Here is a 17933-nt window from a genome sequence, read left to right as displayed (position 1 = left end):
AGGGGGAAAAATAAAATATAAGGAAAAAATACGGGGGAAAATATGGGAAAATATAAGGGAAAATATAGGATAATATAGGGGAAAATATGGGAAAATGAAAGTGAAAATATGGCATAATATAAGGAAAAACTATGGGGAAAATATGGGAAAATGAAAGGGAAAATACGGGATAATATAAGGAAAAACTATGGGGAAAATATGGGAAAATGAAAGGGAAAATACGGGATAATATAAGGAAAAGATATGGGAAAAGTAGGGGAAAATATGAGGAAAACGTAAGGAAAAATATAAAGAAATCATAAGGAAAAACACAAAGACAATATAAAGGCTATATAATGGAAGATAAGGGAAAAAATCAGTAAAACTATAGTAAAAACCCACAGCAGTGTTTTGTAAGATGGGGCCTGGCCTTCTCTTTGGGGGCAGAAGCCCCCTGGCAGGCTGACCACGGCTCTCCGCTCAGCGGGGCCCAGAAACCGACCCCAAAGCCCTGCCCCAACCAGTGGGAGGCCGAGGGGACCCCCAGGGTCCCTGCTTGGGGGGGGGGCGGCTGCTGCCCGGGAGCATCCCCCTGCCGTGGGAGGAAAATAACGTGGGAAGGGCATGAGCAGAGGGACAGACCGTGGGTAAAGACACAAGTGGAGGAATTGGCCGTGGGAAAGGACACGAGCAGAAGAACTGGCCCTGGGAAATGACACGAACGGAGGGATAGACCATGGGAAAGGGCACAAGCAGAGAAAATGACCGTGGGAAATGACACGAGTGGAGGAACTGGCCGTGGGAAATGACACGAGGGAGCCCCCCACGCCGGGCCCGCTCCCCCCAAACATCACCCGCCTCGTCCCCAAACCGAGCTCTGCAATACCCGGGCGTGGGACCCAGGAGGAGCGCGGGGCTGCGTGGGGGCCCTTTCCTGGGGGAAACCCTTTTTTGCGGGGGACACCCCCCCTTTTGGGGGACCCCACCTTTTGGAGGACCCCCTCCCCTTTCAGGGGACACGCAGCCAGCGGGCTGGAGGCGGGGGATGCCGGCTATGGGGGCCCACCCCAGGCAGAGCCGGCTCCGCGCTCCCCCAGCCGCAGCCGCCCGGAGCGCCCCGCGCCCCCCACGCGTGTCCGCGCCCCCCGCGCCCCGAGGCGAGCGGCCGCGGGAGCACCAATGGGAGGGCCCGGGGAGGCAGGCGGCGCCGCTCATTGGCTGCCGCCCGTGCATATATCAGGGGGGCCGAGGGCGAGCGTGGAGGCGGCGGCGGCGGCCGCGGAGCGCGGCGGGACCCTGGCCGCTGCCCGCCGGGGGGCTCCGCGCCATGGGGCGGCGGGGCCGGGCCCGGGGGGCTGAGACGGAGCAGGAGGGGACGGGGCAGGACGGGACGGAGAACCCCGGAGCCTGGGGTAAGCCCTCGGGACCGCGGAGCATCTCCGGGGGGCGGCCGGAGCTCGGGATGGGGATGATGTCGCGATTATCGGGATGCTGAGGCAGGGCGGTGGGGTGCCCCCCTCTGCCCGCGTCCACCCCCGCTCCCCGCGGGCAGCCCGCTCGGGATGCGCTGCCGCCGCTCGGTGACCTTGTCCCGGTGGGGACGAGCCCCTGCGGCCGGGTTTGTCCCGGGACGGAGCGCGGAGCTGCCCCCGGGGGGGCTGGGGGGCACCGGGGGGCTGCGAGCCGCGCCGGGGCCAGGAGAGCCCCGGGACGGCGGCAGCGGGGAAGGTGCCCTCTAAAATGCCCAAACGCGTCCCCACCCCGCCGGGCACGCACCGATCAACAGCTGGCCCCTGGGAGCTGGGGGGCGGCGAGGGGGGGCTCCCGGCCCCGGTGCTGCCGCACGGTCCCCGGGGCGAGGGGGGGGAGGATGCAGGACGCCAGCGTGGGGCCGGGAGCGGGGGTTCGGGGAGCGGGGGCTCGGCTCTCCCCCCGCTCCCCCCCCGGTCTTTAATTTCGGGAGGAACCCAAACTCTGAGAGCTCTGCCTCCCCTTTTCGGGGGAGCCCCGCGTTGTGCCCCCCCCCCCCTTCCCCCCAGCGCTGCGTTGGGCACGGGCTGGGGGTGCTGGGGTGTCCCCAAACCCCCCTCGGTGGTCCCGGGGCCGGGCCGGGCGCTGCGGGACCTGCCGGCAGGTGTCAGTGTCCCCCTCCGTCTGCAGCCGGGAGGGTCGGTGCCGAGGACCCCCCTGCGCTCTCCCCGGGCCAGGTTTTGGGGGGATTCAGGGGCGCTTTTGCTCCCCGGGAGCAGCGGGGCTGAGCCCGGCATGAGGGCAGGGCTGGGGGAAGCTGGGGTGGCCCCGCCGACACCCCACATCTCATCCCAGCACCAGCCCCGTGTTCCCTGGGCTGCCCGTGCCCGGCTGCTGCCCTGCCTCGCTGCCCGCCGTGACACTCCGGTGCCACGCTGGTGACACCTCAGCAGGGAGAGGGGTGGTTGGGAGCGGTCCTCGCCTCGCACCGGCCCCCCAGACAGCGGGGAGGGGGACGCGGGGGTGCCTGGGGCTGGGAGCTCGGCCTGAGGCTGGAGGAGCCGCCGCTGCGCTGGGGGGAGCCGTGTTTCACATCACTCTGCGCAGAGGGCTCCTGCCTGCGGGTGTGAAAGTCTCCAGCGAGCGAAGCCAGAGGGCACAGCACATGGCACCGGTGCGGCGCGGGGCGCCCAGCCGCCACCTCCCTCCACCGCAGCCCGGGCTTCATCTCATTTGATGTCTTATGCAAATCCTTCGCTCCCCGAGTCCGGGGATTTTCTGACATTTTCCTTTGCGCTCACCTCAAAGTTCCTCGCTCTAAGGAAAGCTAATAAAAGGAGCCCAATTCATAGAGTCCCGCAGGTTTTTTAACCAGCCTGCTGGGCTGGGAGGGGGCAAGGCAGTGACTTACCTAAGTCCCTTTGCAATAGCAAGAAGCAGGGATGGGCTCAGAGCCGTGGCTGGGATCTCTAATGCCGCCACTCAGGCGAGGACAGCAGGCTGGGAGGTGGCTGTCCCCGCGCTCGGGAGCTGCGGGCCCACTGCCAGCGCCCCGCCGTGCCCGCTTTGCTGCCCATTACCGCGCCACCGCCACCCCGGCGGTGCCTGGCTCGCGCCCGTCCTTCCCCTGGCAGATCGATGCGGCCCCGCGCTTCCTCAGTGCGATCGGGCACGGGTGGGAAGAGGCAGGGCTGGGTCCCTGCGTGGCCCTGGGTGGGTGCGGAGCTGGGCTGGGTGGCTCAGCTTGCATCGGCACACGCAGCCAAGTCAGCCCACTCCAGGCACTAAACTACTTAGCCTCTGCCCAGCCTCTTTAAGCGGCCTTAATTTGATAAACCGTCCCCGCATTTAATAGGAAGGTGACTCGGTTTGGGTTGTATGCCCACTAAAAGGCATCCCTGTGGAGCTCAGTGCTCCCCATCACTGCTTCGTGGTTGGCCCTGTCCCAGGGGGTGCCAGGGGCACCCGCACCAGGGGTGCTTGTGGGGTGCTCGATGCGCCCTGACCAGCCCAGCCTCTCCCCCACGCACTGCCTCGTGCGGCGTGTACGTGGCCGGATCAGTGTCCTGCAGCGTGAAAGGGCAGAAATCAATGTTAATGTCCCCGACAATTAGCTAATGTCTTAATTATTGAACTCCGCTTGATTAACGGTGGAGCGCGTGGCTCCAGAGCTGCTTCGCCGCCGGCATCGAAGCGAGCGGGACGCGGCCCGAAGCGGCAGGGCGCTGCTGCTGGCACCCGCACAGGGGCTCCTGTGGCTCAGCTCCGCTGCTCGCAGGCACCCGAGGGGTAGGAGGGAGCCTCGAGAGGTGGAATTTACAGCAAGTTACTTTTGAGATGCAGCTTGTGACAACCGTTGTTGTGGGGGCCAGGCATGGGACATCACCAGAGGGCCCCCGGGCTTCCTCCTGCGGGCAGTGGGGACACGGGGCGCTGCAATGAGACCAGGCAGGCCTGGCCAGGAAGCAGGCTGTGGTCCTGGACGGGTCTGCCAAGAATATTTGCATTGGCCTGCCTCTTCCTTCGCTTTAAGGTTTTTATAGAAAAAGGGGAAGAAAAAAAAATAATTAGCAAGCTGGAAGTTTTCCAGCTTTTGTGATGCAAACCCTAAGTCAAAGAAAAAAAGAAAAAAGGGTAGTCAGATGCTTCTCATCAAATCTCCATTCTTTTGGATCAAGGATAAGTGATTAGAAAGTTATTTCTAGATCTAGTAGTGAGGTCAAGGGAGTCACTTGCTACTGAAGAGCTTTGCTGTCCCCTCTTTCTGCACATCCTGATTTGTATGTCCATACTGGTTTCGCTTAACCCACCACCAACATAGGCAAATAAATCCGCCTGGTAACAATGGTGCAGGATGGCCACCCCCGGTGGCTTCCCATCCAGCCTGGCCTGTCACATTTCTGTCAGCAGCGATGCTCACATGCACAGCACCTAAAGCACCCCCAGTGTGCACGCCTCCACCCGCGGTATCGCTGCCGGGCTGCACGCAGGCGGCTGCCCTAGCACCCCTGGCGAGCCCCTCTGCTCTGTTCACAAGTGCCAGGGATCCAGCTGAGACCGCGTCATCGATACGCACCCTTCAGGGTTTAAAAATAGAAGAGGTGGGGAAAAAAAATAATAATAATACGTGTTTAATCACGGTGATTCATCCGCCACAGCCCCTGTTCGGGAGAGCAGTTTGGTGGTTCCTGCTACAGGGAATAAAAGCACGGTGGCTGTGGGGTCCCCAAAACCTTGTCCCATCTTGGAGCTAGCCTGCTGCTGAGGGCTTCTCCTAGGTCTTAACTTGCAGCAGAGCCTGGGGATGGAGCACAAAGCTGCCAGGCGGGCAGGGTAAGCCCGGGATCTGGCTGTTTGAAGTCTGGAGCCTTTGCTGGGCTCCAGAGACAAGCCCGGGAGCCCTCCCTGCATCCATCCCCAGCTCAGGAGTGGGCAGCGGCTCTCCCCGCCCTGGCCCAGTTCCATATTTTTACACCCAGCATTTACATCGGCTAATGAAGAACAAGTCAGTTCTGACGTTCCTGCGCTGACTTTGAAGTTGGCTCTGTTTGAAGCGGGTTTTCAGGCAGCCAACCCTCGTGGCACAAGGCAGGAAACCTCTCCCTGCCCCAGCCTGGCCAGCTGGGAGCCAGGCACCTCACGGCTCCAGCAAGCACACGGCAAATTTGGGCTCTGACCCCGGGCTGCTGCTCCCGTGTTTAAGATGCTCAGCGCCGATGCTACCACCAGAAGGGTCTCAGCTCACGATAAATGCTGGTTGGCCTCAAGACACCAATGTCGTTAGCCCAGGCAGCTGCAGGGTAGATGAGAAACTTGTGCAGCCACCTACCCACCCACCCACGATGACCCGCACATCCTCGCGGTGCATCCCCCAGATGCTCCATGCCCTATGTCACTGGGGGGGGGGGGGAATTGTCTCCAACTGGCCCCTCGCTCCTGGCCAGCAGGACCAGGATGAGGTTGCCCCATCCTCACAATCTGTCCCCTACGCGGTGCCATTGCAGGGCAGGGCCCGTCCCCGAGGAGCGCAGCGGGGCGAGAGAATGAAGAAGCCGGCCGGGCGGCAGCAGCATGGGGCGGCAGGACCTGCGGCGCGCTGACGGGCCCCCGCCGATGCTCCCGTGGCCACTGACCCTGCTGGCCCTGAGTGCGTGCTGCGGAGCGGGCGGCGCGGTGCCCGAGCAGCATGCCGCCGGCGCCGCGTCCCCTTTGTCCCCATCCTCATCCTCCCCCGGCCGAGCACCCCTCGACTGGCTCCTCACCGACCGGGGTCCCTTCTACCGAGCCCAGGAGTACGTGGACTTCATGGAGCGCTACCGGCAGGGTTTCACCACCAGGTACAGGATCTACAGGTGAGAGGCAGCACCAAGGGTGGTGGGGTCATGGGAGGGGGTTTGATCCCCGTGGGTGAAGCCGTGGGTGCTCCAGGCTCTGGGTCTACCCCCAGCAAGGGAGCAGCCGGTCCCCGACCCACGCACGTTCGGCGGCGGAGCCTGGTGGGGTCTTTTCAGCCCATTCCCACCGTGTGCTGGGCTGGCCAGGATCGGCCCTCAGCAGGTGGTTTCCCCAAACCAGCAGCAGTTTGCAGTGCAGGTTGAGATGCAAGCACGCAGCTAGGATGCTACAGGAGCAGGGCTGATGCTGGGGCACTTCGCAAAGCCCCCTGCAGCCCAGGAGGTGTTTGTGGCGCCAGAGCAAGCCCTGCTGCACCCTACCTGGAGACCTGACGTCAGTGCAGGGACGGCTGTGTGTTATGAAGCCCGGCACCCCCAGGGAGCTCATTTCCCCCTCTGCCCTTCCCTGCATGCTGCCATCCTCCGGGGATGCTGCTGGTGACGGAGGTGGGACAGGAAGGAGCATCCGCTGGGACAGTAGCCGGCTTGCACTGAGGAGGAGGAGGAAGAAAACCTGCAGGCAGCCTCACTTCGCTCATGGGATGGGACCAAGGGGGACCCAGTGCAGTGCTGGTGGCCTCCATCCCCACACGCCCACTGCACCCAGAAGAGGGAGCAGCACCACCCCCCCTCACCTCATCATCATGCTTTTTGAGCCCAAAAGTCACCATGGAAAGCAGGCTGTGCCTGCTGAGCCCCTCGGCTGCTTCGTGCCCATCTTCCCTCCCTCCTCCTCCTCCTCTTTCTCTCCCAATCAGCTCTAATTAAACTGTTGGAGAGACACCGCCTGGTTTTAATTAGAGCAAAACGCTGAAGATTAGGCTGAAGCTGGCCGCTGGGTGTTGACGGGGCCGTTGGTTGAGGCAGCAGCAGGCTGGCACAGCCCGCGATGCTGGGGGCTCCCGGTGGGCACAGAGATGTCACCCAGAGCCAGCCCATCCTGCGCTCCTCCTTCCCCACTGCCATCCCACAAAGCTCTGGGTCTGCTCGAGGTGCACGGTCAACCCCCTGCCCCTACAAGAGCCCGCTGGTGGAGGGGAAAGTCCAGATCCTGCCCTGCTCTGAGCGACCCAAGTTTTCGGTGGGGGCCAGCACCGGTGTCCCACATCCTGCCGTCACCGTGCCCGCCACCCCCTGCATCCTCACCCCATCCACTGCCTCGTCCTGGCACCTTCAGCTTCACAGAGAGCGCTGCCGTTATCCAGAGACACCAGACCTTGGATTTCCACTCGGATCCCTGGGGATGAGGACGGAGGCTGGATGAGGCCTGCAGGATGAGGTCTGGCCCAGCAGGCTGGCACAGGCAGCGGAGTGGTGACAATTTCCCAGCAGAGGTGACACCAATGTCATGTGCATGGCTCCGATGCCTCCCATCAACGGCTTGGGGAGGGATGGAGCCTTGCACCCAGGCATCCCTTTCCTCACCCACCTCCGTGGCTCTCACTGTCACTCTCCTCGCCTTCCTCCCGCAGGGAGTTTGCCCGCTGGAAGGTGAACAACCTGGCCCTGGAGAGGAAGGACTTCTTCAGCTTGCCGCTGCCCCTTGCCCCTGAATTCATCCGCAACGTCCGCCTGCTGGGGCGCAGGCCCAGCCTGCAGCAGGTCACCGACAGCATCATCAAGAAGTACGGCACGCACTTCTTGCTCTCCGCCACGCTGGGAGGTGAGCTGGGAGGTGAGCTGCCCGCTCCGGCAGCCGCCCCCGGGCACGGGGAAGGGGAACGGGAGGGCAGTGAGCACCGGCGGGGTCTGGGGGAGAAATGTTGACCGCAAAGGGGAGCCTGGCAGCCCCCCGGAGCATGGCGCGTCCCCGCAGGAGAGGAGTCGCTGACCATTTTTGTGGACAAGCGCAAGCTGAGCCGCAGGGCAGAGCCCGCAGGGGCCGGGAACAGCTCGGCAGTGTCGCTGGAGACGCTGCACCAGCTGGCGGCCTCCTACTTCATCGACCGGGAGAGCACGCTGCGCCGGCTGCACCACATCCAGATCGCCACCACATCAAGGTGGGCGAGGGCGCGAGGGAGGGGACGGCGGGCGCGGGGTCGGCAGCGAGGTGGGGCAGCGCGAGCCCCGGCGAAGTTTGGCCCACCCGTGTTATTTATGAGAAATCGGGCGCACTAATGAAGGCGCATTTTTCAAGCGGCCGGAGGCCGGCTTGCCAGCTGTCAACAAGGCAATTAGCAGGCAATTATTTCTCCTCTCCGAGCTGCTGCCGGCAGCGCCTTGCGAGCTAAGGCAGGGCCAGGGGCTGTCCGCAGCCCCCTCCATGCATGGTGCCGGCGTGGCGGCACCGCGCCCTGGCCCCCTGCCCTGTCCCTTAGCACCCGTGGGTCCCACCTAGGTGACAGAGACACGGACTGGGCCGCTCGGCTGCAGCAACTACGACAACCTGGGACTCGGTGAGCTCGGTGCTGGTGCAGAGCCCGGAGAACAAGGTGCAGCTGCAAGGTAGGGCCCGTGTCGCGGGGACGGCGCGAGTGTCAACCAAGGGATGCTGGCGGGCGGGCAGGGAGGCGTGCAGGGTGCTGGATCAGCTGCTGCTTTAAGAAAAAAAAAAAACACTAAAATAAATCAAAGCTGGCCAGGAAGGGGCTGCTGCTCCTCTGCCAAGAAGAGCCGCGATCGATGGAGAGCCCAGACAGGCGGCTCCACTCTGAAGTGGATGTGGGCACCCAAGGGCGTTGCGGGAGGGACACGGGTTGGGATGGGATCCAGGCTGGGCGTGCCATCCAGGCTGGGCGTGCCGGGTGCCCTGACCCCCCCAGGGCTCCCTCCTGCCCGCAGGGCTGCAGACGGTGCTCCCCCCGCACCTGCGAGAGCGTTCGTGGCGGCTGCCCTGAGCTACATCGCCTGTGGGCTCGGCCGGGAGCTGCTGTGCCGCCGGAGCGACTGCCGCTGCCAGTGCCAGCCCGCCTTCCCCCACTGCAACTGCCCCGAGGCCGACGTGCAGGCCGCTGGAAGGCAGCCTGGCCCAGCTCCAGCACGCCGGGGAGAGCCACCACGGCAGTTTGAGGAGTCAGGTGAGGGGTGGAGGAAAGCTCCCCGGGTGCTGGGACCCAGACCCCAGAGCAGCTCCGTGCCCAGAGCCCTCCGGCTGGCCCCAATCCTGTAGCAGTGGTGGGTGGCAAACACATCTGGGGAGCCCCCGTGGGTGCTCAGGATTGGCTGGGGGTGCTACAGGGGCACCAGAGGGTCCGTGTTTAGCATGTAGGATGGGTCTTGCCGTGAAGAACGAGGAGCCTGCGGGCATATTTTTCCTGGGAAGTGACAACCTCTGGTGACACCAAGGACAGGGTCCAGTCCACACCATCCCCCCGAGAGCCAGCCCGGAGTGCTGCAGGGCAGTGAGTGCTGCGCTGCGTGGTGGGCCACCACTGTCCCAGCAACCCTCAGAGCTTGGTGAAGGGGGCACCGTGGGAAGGAGAAGACCTTCCCTCACACCTATGTTGAGACCCATTCCCACCAACATTTAGGTGGGGGGTGGCCCTGGAGGAAGGACCCTGGCTGGAGGGAGGGTTGGCTTCCTGCTTTACCTTCGCTTTCTTCTCCCGCTGCTCGCCCCCCTGGCTTGCTGACTCAGTCTCTCTTCTCACGAGGAGTTCCAGCCCTGGTGAAGAGGCTCCCAGGGGGACCGTTTCCTGAACAGGACGGCTATCTCCCACTTCTGGCCATGGACCTGGACGTCCAGCACCGCTACCCAGCAGCTTGGCACCAGCTGAGCTGCTCTCCAGGAAAACCCACCGCATCATCCGCAGGCTCTTCACCTCAGCAAACTGCCACCGGCAGCCTCGCTTCAAACTGCCCAAGGAGAGGTAGGCTCCACAGTCCCCGTCCCTCGTGAGACATTGCTTAGAGCTCCGAGTGGGGCTCAGTCCCCGTGGCTGGGACTGAGGAGCTCCCACCTCGCTGGGGAGAAGCCTGGTGGGTGGCGGGCAGCAGGGCAGCTTCGCCACCTGGGGACATGGTCCTCGGAGTTTGGGTTCAAGGTGGAAAACCAGGCTTGGTTCAGTTGTGTTGCCCCCAAAAAGTGAACAGAAGGCGGGTGGCCCTTCAGAGCCCCCCTAAGCGCCTGTCCTCCACCGGCCTTTCTCCACTAGGTCGCTTCCTTACTGGTGGAGCCGCGCGCAGTCGCTCCTCTACTGCAGCGAGACCGGCCGTGCCCGGGACCTTCCTGGAGGAAAGCCACAGCTGCACGTGCCCCTCGGAGCAGCCCCTCCTGCCAGGGGTCCATTCCGTGTGCCTTGGGCGAGGGGCCAGCCTGCGCCAGCTGCGCCGAGGACAACAGCACCCGCTGCGGGGGCTTGCAACCAGGGGCTACGTTGCTGGCCCAGGCTCGTGCCGTCCCGAGGTAGGCTGACTCGCTGGAGCACTACCTGGGGCTGGAGACAGACCTGCAGGACTTGGAGCTCAAGTACCTCCTGCAGAAGCGGGACAGCCGCATCGAGGTGCACTCCATCTTCATCAGCACGACATGCGCCTGGGCAGCTGGTTCGACCCCTCCTGGAGGAAGCGCAGGCTCCTGACCCTGAAGAGCAACAAGTACAGCCGGGCTGGTGCACGTCATGCTGGCCCTCTCCCTGCAGATCTGCCTCACCAAGAACAGCACGCTGAGGCCCGTCATGGCCATCTACGTCAACCCCTTCGGGGGGGAGCCACTCGGAGAGCTGGTTCATGCCCATCATGAGGGCAGCTTCCCAGACTGGGAAAGGACTAAAGTGGATGCCTCTGCCCAGTGCCAAAACTGGACGCTCACCTTGGCACAAGTGAAGACCTTCTTTGAGACGGTCCACGTCTACCTGCGGAGCCGCATCAGTCATCTGGACGACAGCTCCAACGAGACTATCTACTACGAGCCCTTGAGATGGCAGACCCCCTCCAAGAACCTTGGGTACATGAAAATCACAGCCCTGCAGGTCTTCGTCTACAGCCTGCCCTTCGAGCCGGACAGCCATAAGTAAACGCGACCTGATCCTGCAGCTGGACTACCCTACACGCAGGGCTCCCAGGACTCGGCCATGCTGCAGCTAGTGGAGATCAGGGGACCCGGGTGACAGGCTGTCGCCCCCCGGCAAAAACCCGCCTCGACCTCTTCACCTGCCTGCTGCGCCACCGGGCTCAAGCTGGCCAACAACGAGGTGGCCAGGATCCAGTCCTCCCTGCGGGCCTTCAGCTCCAAGCGGCCCAACGCGGTGGAGCAGGAGACGGGCAAGCTGTGCAGCTAACAGCCAGGGCTGCTCAGACGGCGGAGCGACGGGGACAGGAGAGAGGAAAACACCCCCGACAGATTAAATCAAGGCCTTACCTTAGTGCCAACCGCGTGCTTCCACAGTACACCCACCCACCGGCCGAAGGGACGCAGGGCTCGAGCAGAGGAAGGCAGCGACCTTGGGCGCAGGATGACTCTGGTGGGATCCCAGCGTGGGACATTGCTTCTGCTCGAGCACGCCACACTGGTGGCCAAGGGGATGTGCTGGTGGCTGGGGGACACAGCTCAGCCGGAGGCAGCTGCTGGCCCCACCAGCGAACCCTCCAAGACCACAACCCGGTGCACACCATCGGTTCCTCCAGCGGCGATCTCCGTGGTGCCCCAGCTTCGTAGGCTTTTTAAAATGTCTTTGTGCTGATGCTCTCACATCCCAGCCTTCCTACGGCCGTGTCCTCGCACGTGGCACGGGGGGGGGACCAAGATGTGACAGGCAGAGCCGAGGCACCACCACCCCGCACATGGGCAGGGACCTGGCGTCTGCCCCGCGGGCACTGCTGTCGTGGACACCAGCAGAGACCTCTGGGCCGCTTCTCTTTACAGCGAAACAAGAGCAAGAGAAGGAAAGAGAAAGAAAAAAAATGTTTTATTTATGTATTTATTTGATTGGTTTGGGAGGGAGTTTTTTAAGCCTATTTATTTGGGGAGGGTTATTTCTTGTCGGTGGCTCCAGCCAAGGGACATCTTAGTAAAATGTATCTGTTTAATATATTTTTTAAAAAAAATGCCTTTTTTTGAGCAAAAGAGCAACCAAAAACAACCGAGGAAAAGAGAAAAAAAAAAGAAAAGAAAAAAAAAAAGAACACTCACTGTCATCTCTGGCCCTGGCTTCTCCATTGCTGTGCTGCAGGGGGGTGGTGAGGAGACCCCCGTGCTGTGTGAGACCCCCTCTGTGCCCCCGGGGCAGAGGTTGGGAGCTCAGCCCTTGCTGGCCAACCATCTGCCTCCCACCAAGGGCTTCGTTAGCTGCCAGGGCTGTGCCAGGGGCTCCGAGGAGGCCCATTACGACTGTCAGATGCGCTCACTGTGGCACGTAGCACCTCCTCGGGCACGCCAGACACGGCCCTTAGGAGCCTCACGTGGTGCTCCTGAGATGTGGTATGGAAAGACATGGGCACTAACTGACCTCAGCCGCCCTTTCCGGGCACTCAGTTGCATAGATGATGGTCAGCACTGTGCCGTGGCTCCCTTACCTGGGCTGTGTAGGGATGTTGCTCCATACCTGCGGTGTCCTCGTTACCCTCCTCGTTCACTGTCCCTTAGAAGGGGCACGAAACCAGGTGCAGCCCATCCCGGACGCCCCCAAAGCTGCCTCAGCTCTCCATCAGCTAAACCCAGCACAGGTATCAAGGGCATAACTGCATCCCACATCACAGGGTCTTCAAAAGACATCACCTCCAGCCCCATGGAGGTAAGACAGGAGTGGGAAAGCCCTGTTCCTACCCTGCTTCCTACCCGGGGGCTGAAGAAGAGCAGCAGCCCCACTGCTCGGGGCGATCTTCACGACTCTGCCAAATCCTCCCTGGCTGCCAAAACTCATCTGCGCGACTGCTGGAAGAGCCACGGCAACCCAGATTCATCTCTCCTGCTGCTCCCCTCTCCTCCATCCTTGGGCGATACAGATAAAGATAAGCAGGAGGAAAATAAAAGCGGAGTAGATAAACTATATTCCCTGTCTGATCCATCAATCCATCAGGCAGCCTATTGTGTTTACAGCATCCCTCAAGCTGTCACCTGGACTTCTGCTCTCCGTACAGCTGCCTTCCTTTGCCTGTGTCTCCCAGTCCTAAAAAACAGAGAAGTCAGGCAATGAAACACACAGGGAGGAAAGAGGGAGTCAAAGCCATCATCTCGGTGAGGGTCAGGGTGGGACATCTGCCCCAAAGGGAGGGAGAAGCAGCCCTGGGTGTGCTAGGAGGGATGGGACAGGTCACAGCTGAGCAGGAAAGCAGTGACCTGGGGGATGGTGATGGCAGCACCCCCTTCCCGAGCAGGTGGCACCAGGGAATGTGTCTGGAGTGCAGGGAGAAACCAGACTGCCCCTTCCTGGCCAACACCGGGAGGCTTCCCAGCCACAGAGACCCTTTGCTGCTGCCACACGTCTTCCTCGGTGGTGGCACGTCGCTTTGCCTCCCATCACCACGCAGGATGTGTCAGGCTCACGATCCTCTGCTCCCAGCCCGGCTCCTCTAGACAGAGCATCTCCTACCGTGCTTTTCTGCATCCTTAACTGGTCACATATCCTGAAGCTGCGTGAATACAAAAACAAGAGCCCTCAGGCGTCGGCAGCATCTCAAGGAGCTGCCCTCCCTCGCCACCCTCCTCATAACGTGGGCTGGGGCATGGCAGAGACCCCTGAGCACACATGGGAGCTCCACGTACGCACCCAACCAGCAAAGCAGACCATGGGATGCAGTCCCTATGGACCCAAGGGCACAAATTGGGCAGCTTGAGGCCTTTTCACCTCCAGCTTCTCAGCCAACACCACTCTGCTGTTTGCAGGGCTCGGAGCTGCGCCGTGCCTCAGTTTCCCCACCCGCACAAACACACCCCGTGCTCCAGCACCCCCAGGGGTGTGCCCCCCACCCCACAGCCCAGCAGCACCCGCGTAGCCAAGAGGCAAGACGAAGCCTTGCCGCCCCTTTTTCAGCCTTGTCTGTTATTTCCCTGTCTCCTGACAAGCTCAGAAGTGCAACCGAGGTGGCAAATTAGCGCCAGAGCCTCGTTAATTGGCAGGCAGGAGCCTTCCCCTGCTGTTTGGGTTGTCATCAGCTGCTTCAGCACATTTTCCGTTTCTCTCCTTCAGTCTATTTTCTCCCCTTTCTAGTGGTTTTCCTCCCTGATCCCTCACTTTGAAAGCCACCAGCCCTGCACCAGGGGACCTTCCGTGAGCTCTGGCTCTGTCCTGCCCACAGAGCCACCACAACGCATGCACGTTGTTTTTCCAAACTAGTTTGGCTGTTTCGCTGACAGAACAGCCCAAAATTACAGCGTATAAACCATGGGGAACACAATAAATCCCCGGCGGCTGCTGGGACGGGAAAGGTGCCCAGAGCTGACCTGCTCCCGGGCCGCATCCTGACCCCGTCCCACGGGGGTCCCCTCTCTCCCAAGAGGTGGCAGCGTTGGGAGCGGTGCTCTCAGGAAGGCCCTGGGGGAACAGACGCGGTGATTACCCAAATTAGTTTCTAATAGCTTTTATCTCCTAATTTCTACTTTGTCAAGTGCTAAAATCCATTAATAACCAAGAGACCATGTGGAAAAACATTTAACATCCCAGCTGCCAAGAGCTCCCACCTCTGTCACACTCCAGCAAGGTTGAGGGAGAAATGAAAAAAATAAATAAATAAATTCAATTTTCTACCCACGTCAGCGGAGCGAGAGGGGAACCGTGCACACAGAGCTGGGGATCCCACACGCTGTGCCAGCAGCGCTGCGGTCCCCTGGCCGCAGGGAGGTGTCCCCAGAGGTGACGTCCCCCTGAAACTGACTGTTGGTTACTGGGGTAAGGTCACGAAGAGAAATACCCTCAGACACACGCAGTCCATAAAACTACAGTCTGTTTCCCCTCTAATTGGTAATAAATGTAAATGTTTAGTTATGCCCGGCTTGGGAGCTATGAAAACACATCTGGCTGGCTGGCTCCTCTGCCTGCCATCTGCGGCGCGAAGGGAAGGGGAACACACGTGTGTGTGTGTGTGTGTGCGCACACCTGAGTGTGTGCAGGAGCTGCAGGAGGAGAAGGTTGGCTGGGTGGCCTCTGCCCCCAGGCCCGCACCATCCCCTCGCCCAGCAGCGGCTCCAGCCCCACAGACGCCACTGTCACGGGCCCTGCTGGGCCCACACCTCACCATGCCCACGGGGAGCCCCTGGAGCCCCCCTTCCTCCTCCTCACTCTTCCTCTGGCAGCGCCGCCTCTTCCTTTGAAGCAGGTTTTTCTCGGAGCTGCTTTTTCTGGACCGTCCCAGAAGAGTCCGCACGCTCGTCCCTCCCCTTGCCTTGATCAAGGCTGAAGCCTGACATCCGAGCGCGCTGATCAAAGCCGTGTCTCTGGGTGAGATTCGCTGGCAAGGAACAGCAACAGTTGGTGCCGAGCTGGTCCAAGAACACCGCCGCGGATGCTGGTGGGGGGAAAAAAAAAAAGAGAGACCACTGCACTGAGCAGGTGGGAGGCATGAAGGACCAGTGTAGAGCAGAGAGCCAAAGGGGTCTCCACTGCTGCTTCGAGATCCCTGAGGGTGGGCCAGCAGCCAAAGCACCTCCCCGGCTGCTCACACCCGCCATCGGGTTCGGGTTTTCATCCCCCAGGAAGGCTGGAGGCGGGAGGAAAGGCCAGCGGTGACGTCCGCACCACGCTCCTGGCAGCCCGCGAGCCGCCGCGGCAGCTGGCTTTGAGCACTTTTCATCTAATTCAATGAAAATGAGCTGTTCGAGTGAATGAAGATAATTTAATAATGAATAGCTCCAACTTATCGGAGAGGCTCTCCGTTCCTGCCTGACAGTCGCTGCCTCTAAGTGCAATTTAATAAGGGAATCACCATCAGTCAGCCCTGTGGTTGGAAATCAGCACTTTGCTGCTTGGGGAAAACGCTCCGCACCTCCCTAAAAGCTGGGGCTGTTTCTTGAGGAGCCTAAAACCCAGTAACTTATAAAAGGGAAAAGAAAAAGAGCAGGGGAAAAAAAATAAAAGCAGATCAGCACATCTTCAGAGGCAAAATGTAATTAAAAATAAAAGCCAGCTTGAGGAACGGTGTAACCCATGCAGCAGTGAGGGCTGCAGGAGGAGGAGATGCTGCCTGAGCTGGCAGGGGGCAGAGCGGAGGGGTCCCCAGGGGTCCCAAGGCTGCAGCAGGTCGGTGCAGGGGGCTCCAGGGAGCACTGCTGCTCTCTGCCAGCTGCTGCCCCGTGTGCTACCATCCCCAGCAGGAATGGGGACGTGCCAGCTGGTGAGGTCCCGCAGCATGCACAGGGGTCGTGCCAGCCCTGGGTGGAATGCTAATGGTCCTCAGCACCCCAAAGTCCGTCTGTTCCAGCAGAAGGTGGTGGTAAAACAGCCGACATGTGAGCCGCCAGCAGCACGTTGCTCCCCGAGGCGGGATCCGCATCCCACCGAGCACCAGCCCAGGCAGCGCGGGGCCTCATCCTGCTCAGTGCTGCAGGCACAGGTGTCAGCATGGATAACGCCAGCCCGGCGGATTCCTGCAGACACCTGCCAGCAGCGGGCGCTTAATTATTAATTGCGTTTCCAGTAGCAATTGTTGCTCGCGCCAGCGGAATTGGACGAGACATCAGAAGCAATTAGCAAGCCCTCCGCACCGCTACAACGCCGCCTGCCAGCGCCCTGCTCACGTCCTCCTTGGGCTGCTGGGGGGGGGAAGGAGGAACCCAGCCTCATCCACGGGCTGTCCCCTCCTGCGGCCACAGCATCGAGGCTGGGCAGGATCAGTCCCTGGTCCGGGTTTAATCGCACATCACTCCAGCACCCCTGAGCTGCTCCACGAGCAGAGCCACCTCGGGGCCCAGCGCCGGCCACAGTCCAGGTGCTCGACAAATTAATTTTTATCATAACCAAAGTGACCGGTCAGTAGTCTCCACCAGGCTTTTCCTCGTTATTGAGACTGTTCCATAGTGAGAGCAATTGGGGAGCTTATTTTCCACTTCATTGAGTGTCATGTTACCGCAAATGAATATTCCTTGGTTGGTGTGATGGAAAATACAGCTGTAAACGCTTTCTGCTTCATTTGGGCAAAGAGCTCCAGATAGGACTAAATATAAAGAGAATTTAAATGCCGTACTTCATTAAAAAAGTTGTTTCCCATTCTCTTTCTTCCTGAAGATATGGGGCTGCTAGTGGAGAGCGCAAAAGGGTTTAAATTTACATCAGTGTCACACTGCCCGAGCCGATCGCCGCCCGCCTCTGACTGATGGCAGACGCCTGTCCCTGGAGGCTCAGGGAGGGAGGCCGAAGGCAGGGGACAGAGGAGGGGATGGGTTGGGATGCCCCATTCCCACCTGGGGGTTAGAGATCCTTACCTGCTGCACAGCCACCAGGACCAGAGCAAAGACAAAGATCCTCCTCGCCTTGGTGGCAGCTGGGATCGTGTCCGCACACGGACCGTAACTCCCAGACTGCACAGGAGCAAGACTCAGTCCTGCAAGCCCACCGCTGCTGCTAGGGAGAAGCCAAACCTCACCTCCGGAAGGCAGGGTACACCGCCTTGGGCTGCCACGGTCTCCTGGGACCCCCCCTTCCCATACGTGTCCCACCCCGAGCAGCACGAGGTGCGACCAGGCAGCGACCTGCTGTCCTTCAGTGGATGTAAGGGGGCTGCTGCAAACCCTACAGGCAGCGCTGAGCTCACCTGACTCATAAAATAGCCACCTCTCACAATTATGATGAATTTAAAATCACAGACCCCTTCCCCGCCCAAGATTTAAGTAGCATTGCTAGGAGCAAGCTGCGTACAGCCTGTAAGCTCTGTGTAATTGACTGAAGTTAATTGAGTTTGACATTTGAGTGGAGGATCCAGGGCCTTCACAGGGGATAAAACACCATCCACGATGCTCTCTCTTATCCCCAGCACAGGGGTCTGGCCAACCAGCTGCTCTCCACAGACCTGCAACCATGGGAAAGAACGAGCCACAACGATCTCCTTTCCCTTCCCTTCATCCTCCTCTGAGCACGAAGCTTCCACCACTCGTTTGCCAGAAGCACCTACGGTGCTCCATGAATGTGGGGACAATGGGTGCCGGAGGCTCTCCAGGTCCCACCTCCAGCCCTGTGCCTTCTCCCCTCTTTGTCCCATCCTCATGGAGGAGCTCTGGAGACC

At 60.9% G+C, this 17933-nt stretch overlaps 1 protein-coding gene across 1 annotated transcript; it reads left to right on the top strand.

The window, feature by feature from the left end:
* The first annotated feature begins 1258 nt into the window (after positions 1–1258).
* BRINP2 (BMP/retinoic acid inducible neural specific 2) lies at positions 1259–12970 on the top strand. The gene is given in 22 exon segments (XM_040565769.1): positions 1259–1391; positions 5454–5801; positions 7316–7506; positions 7660–7847; positions 8182–8232; positions 8234–8288; positions 8625–8657; positions 8660–8793; positions 8795–8860; positions 9437–9506; positions 9509–9537; positions 9539–9555; positions 9557–9652; positions 9938–9992; positions 9994–10050; positions 10052–10304; positions 10307–10385; positions 10387–10483; positions 10485–10518; positions 10521–10879; positions 10882–10953; positions 10955–12970. Coding segments are annotated over 21 exon segments (2325 nt in total). The 5' UTR covers positions 1259–1391; positions 5454–5520; the 3' UTR covers positions 11063–12970.
* Positions 12971–17933: the final 4963 nt, after the last annotated feature.

The sequence above is a fragment of the Cygnus olor genome, chromosome 8 (genome assembly GCF_009769625.2).
Source record: "Cygnus olor isolate bCygOlo1 chromosome 8, bCygOlo1.pri.v2, whole genome shotgun sequence".
NCBI classification, from domain to species: Eukaryota; Metazoa; Chordata; class Aves; order Anseriformes; family Anatidae; genus Cygnus; species Cygnus olor.
This window is presented reverse-complemented; position numbering and strand designations above follow the sequence as displayed.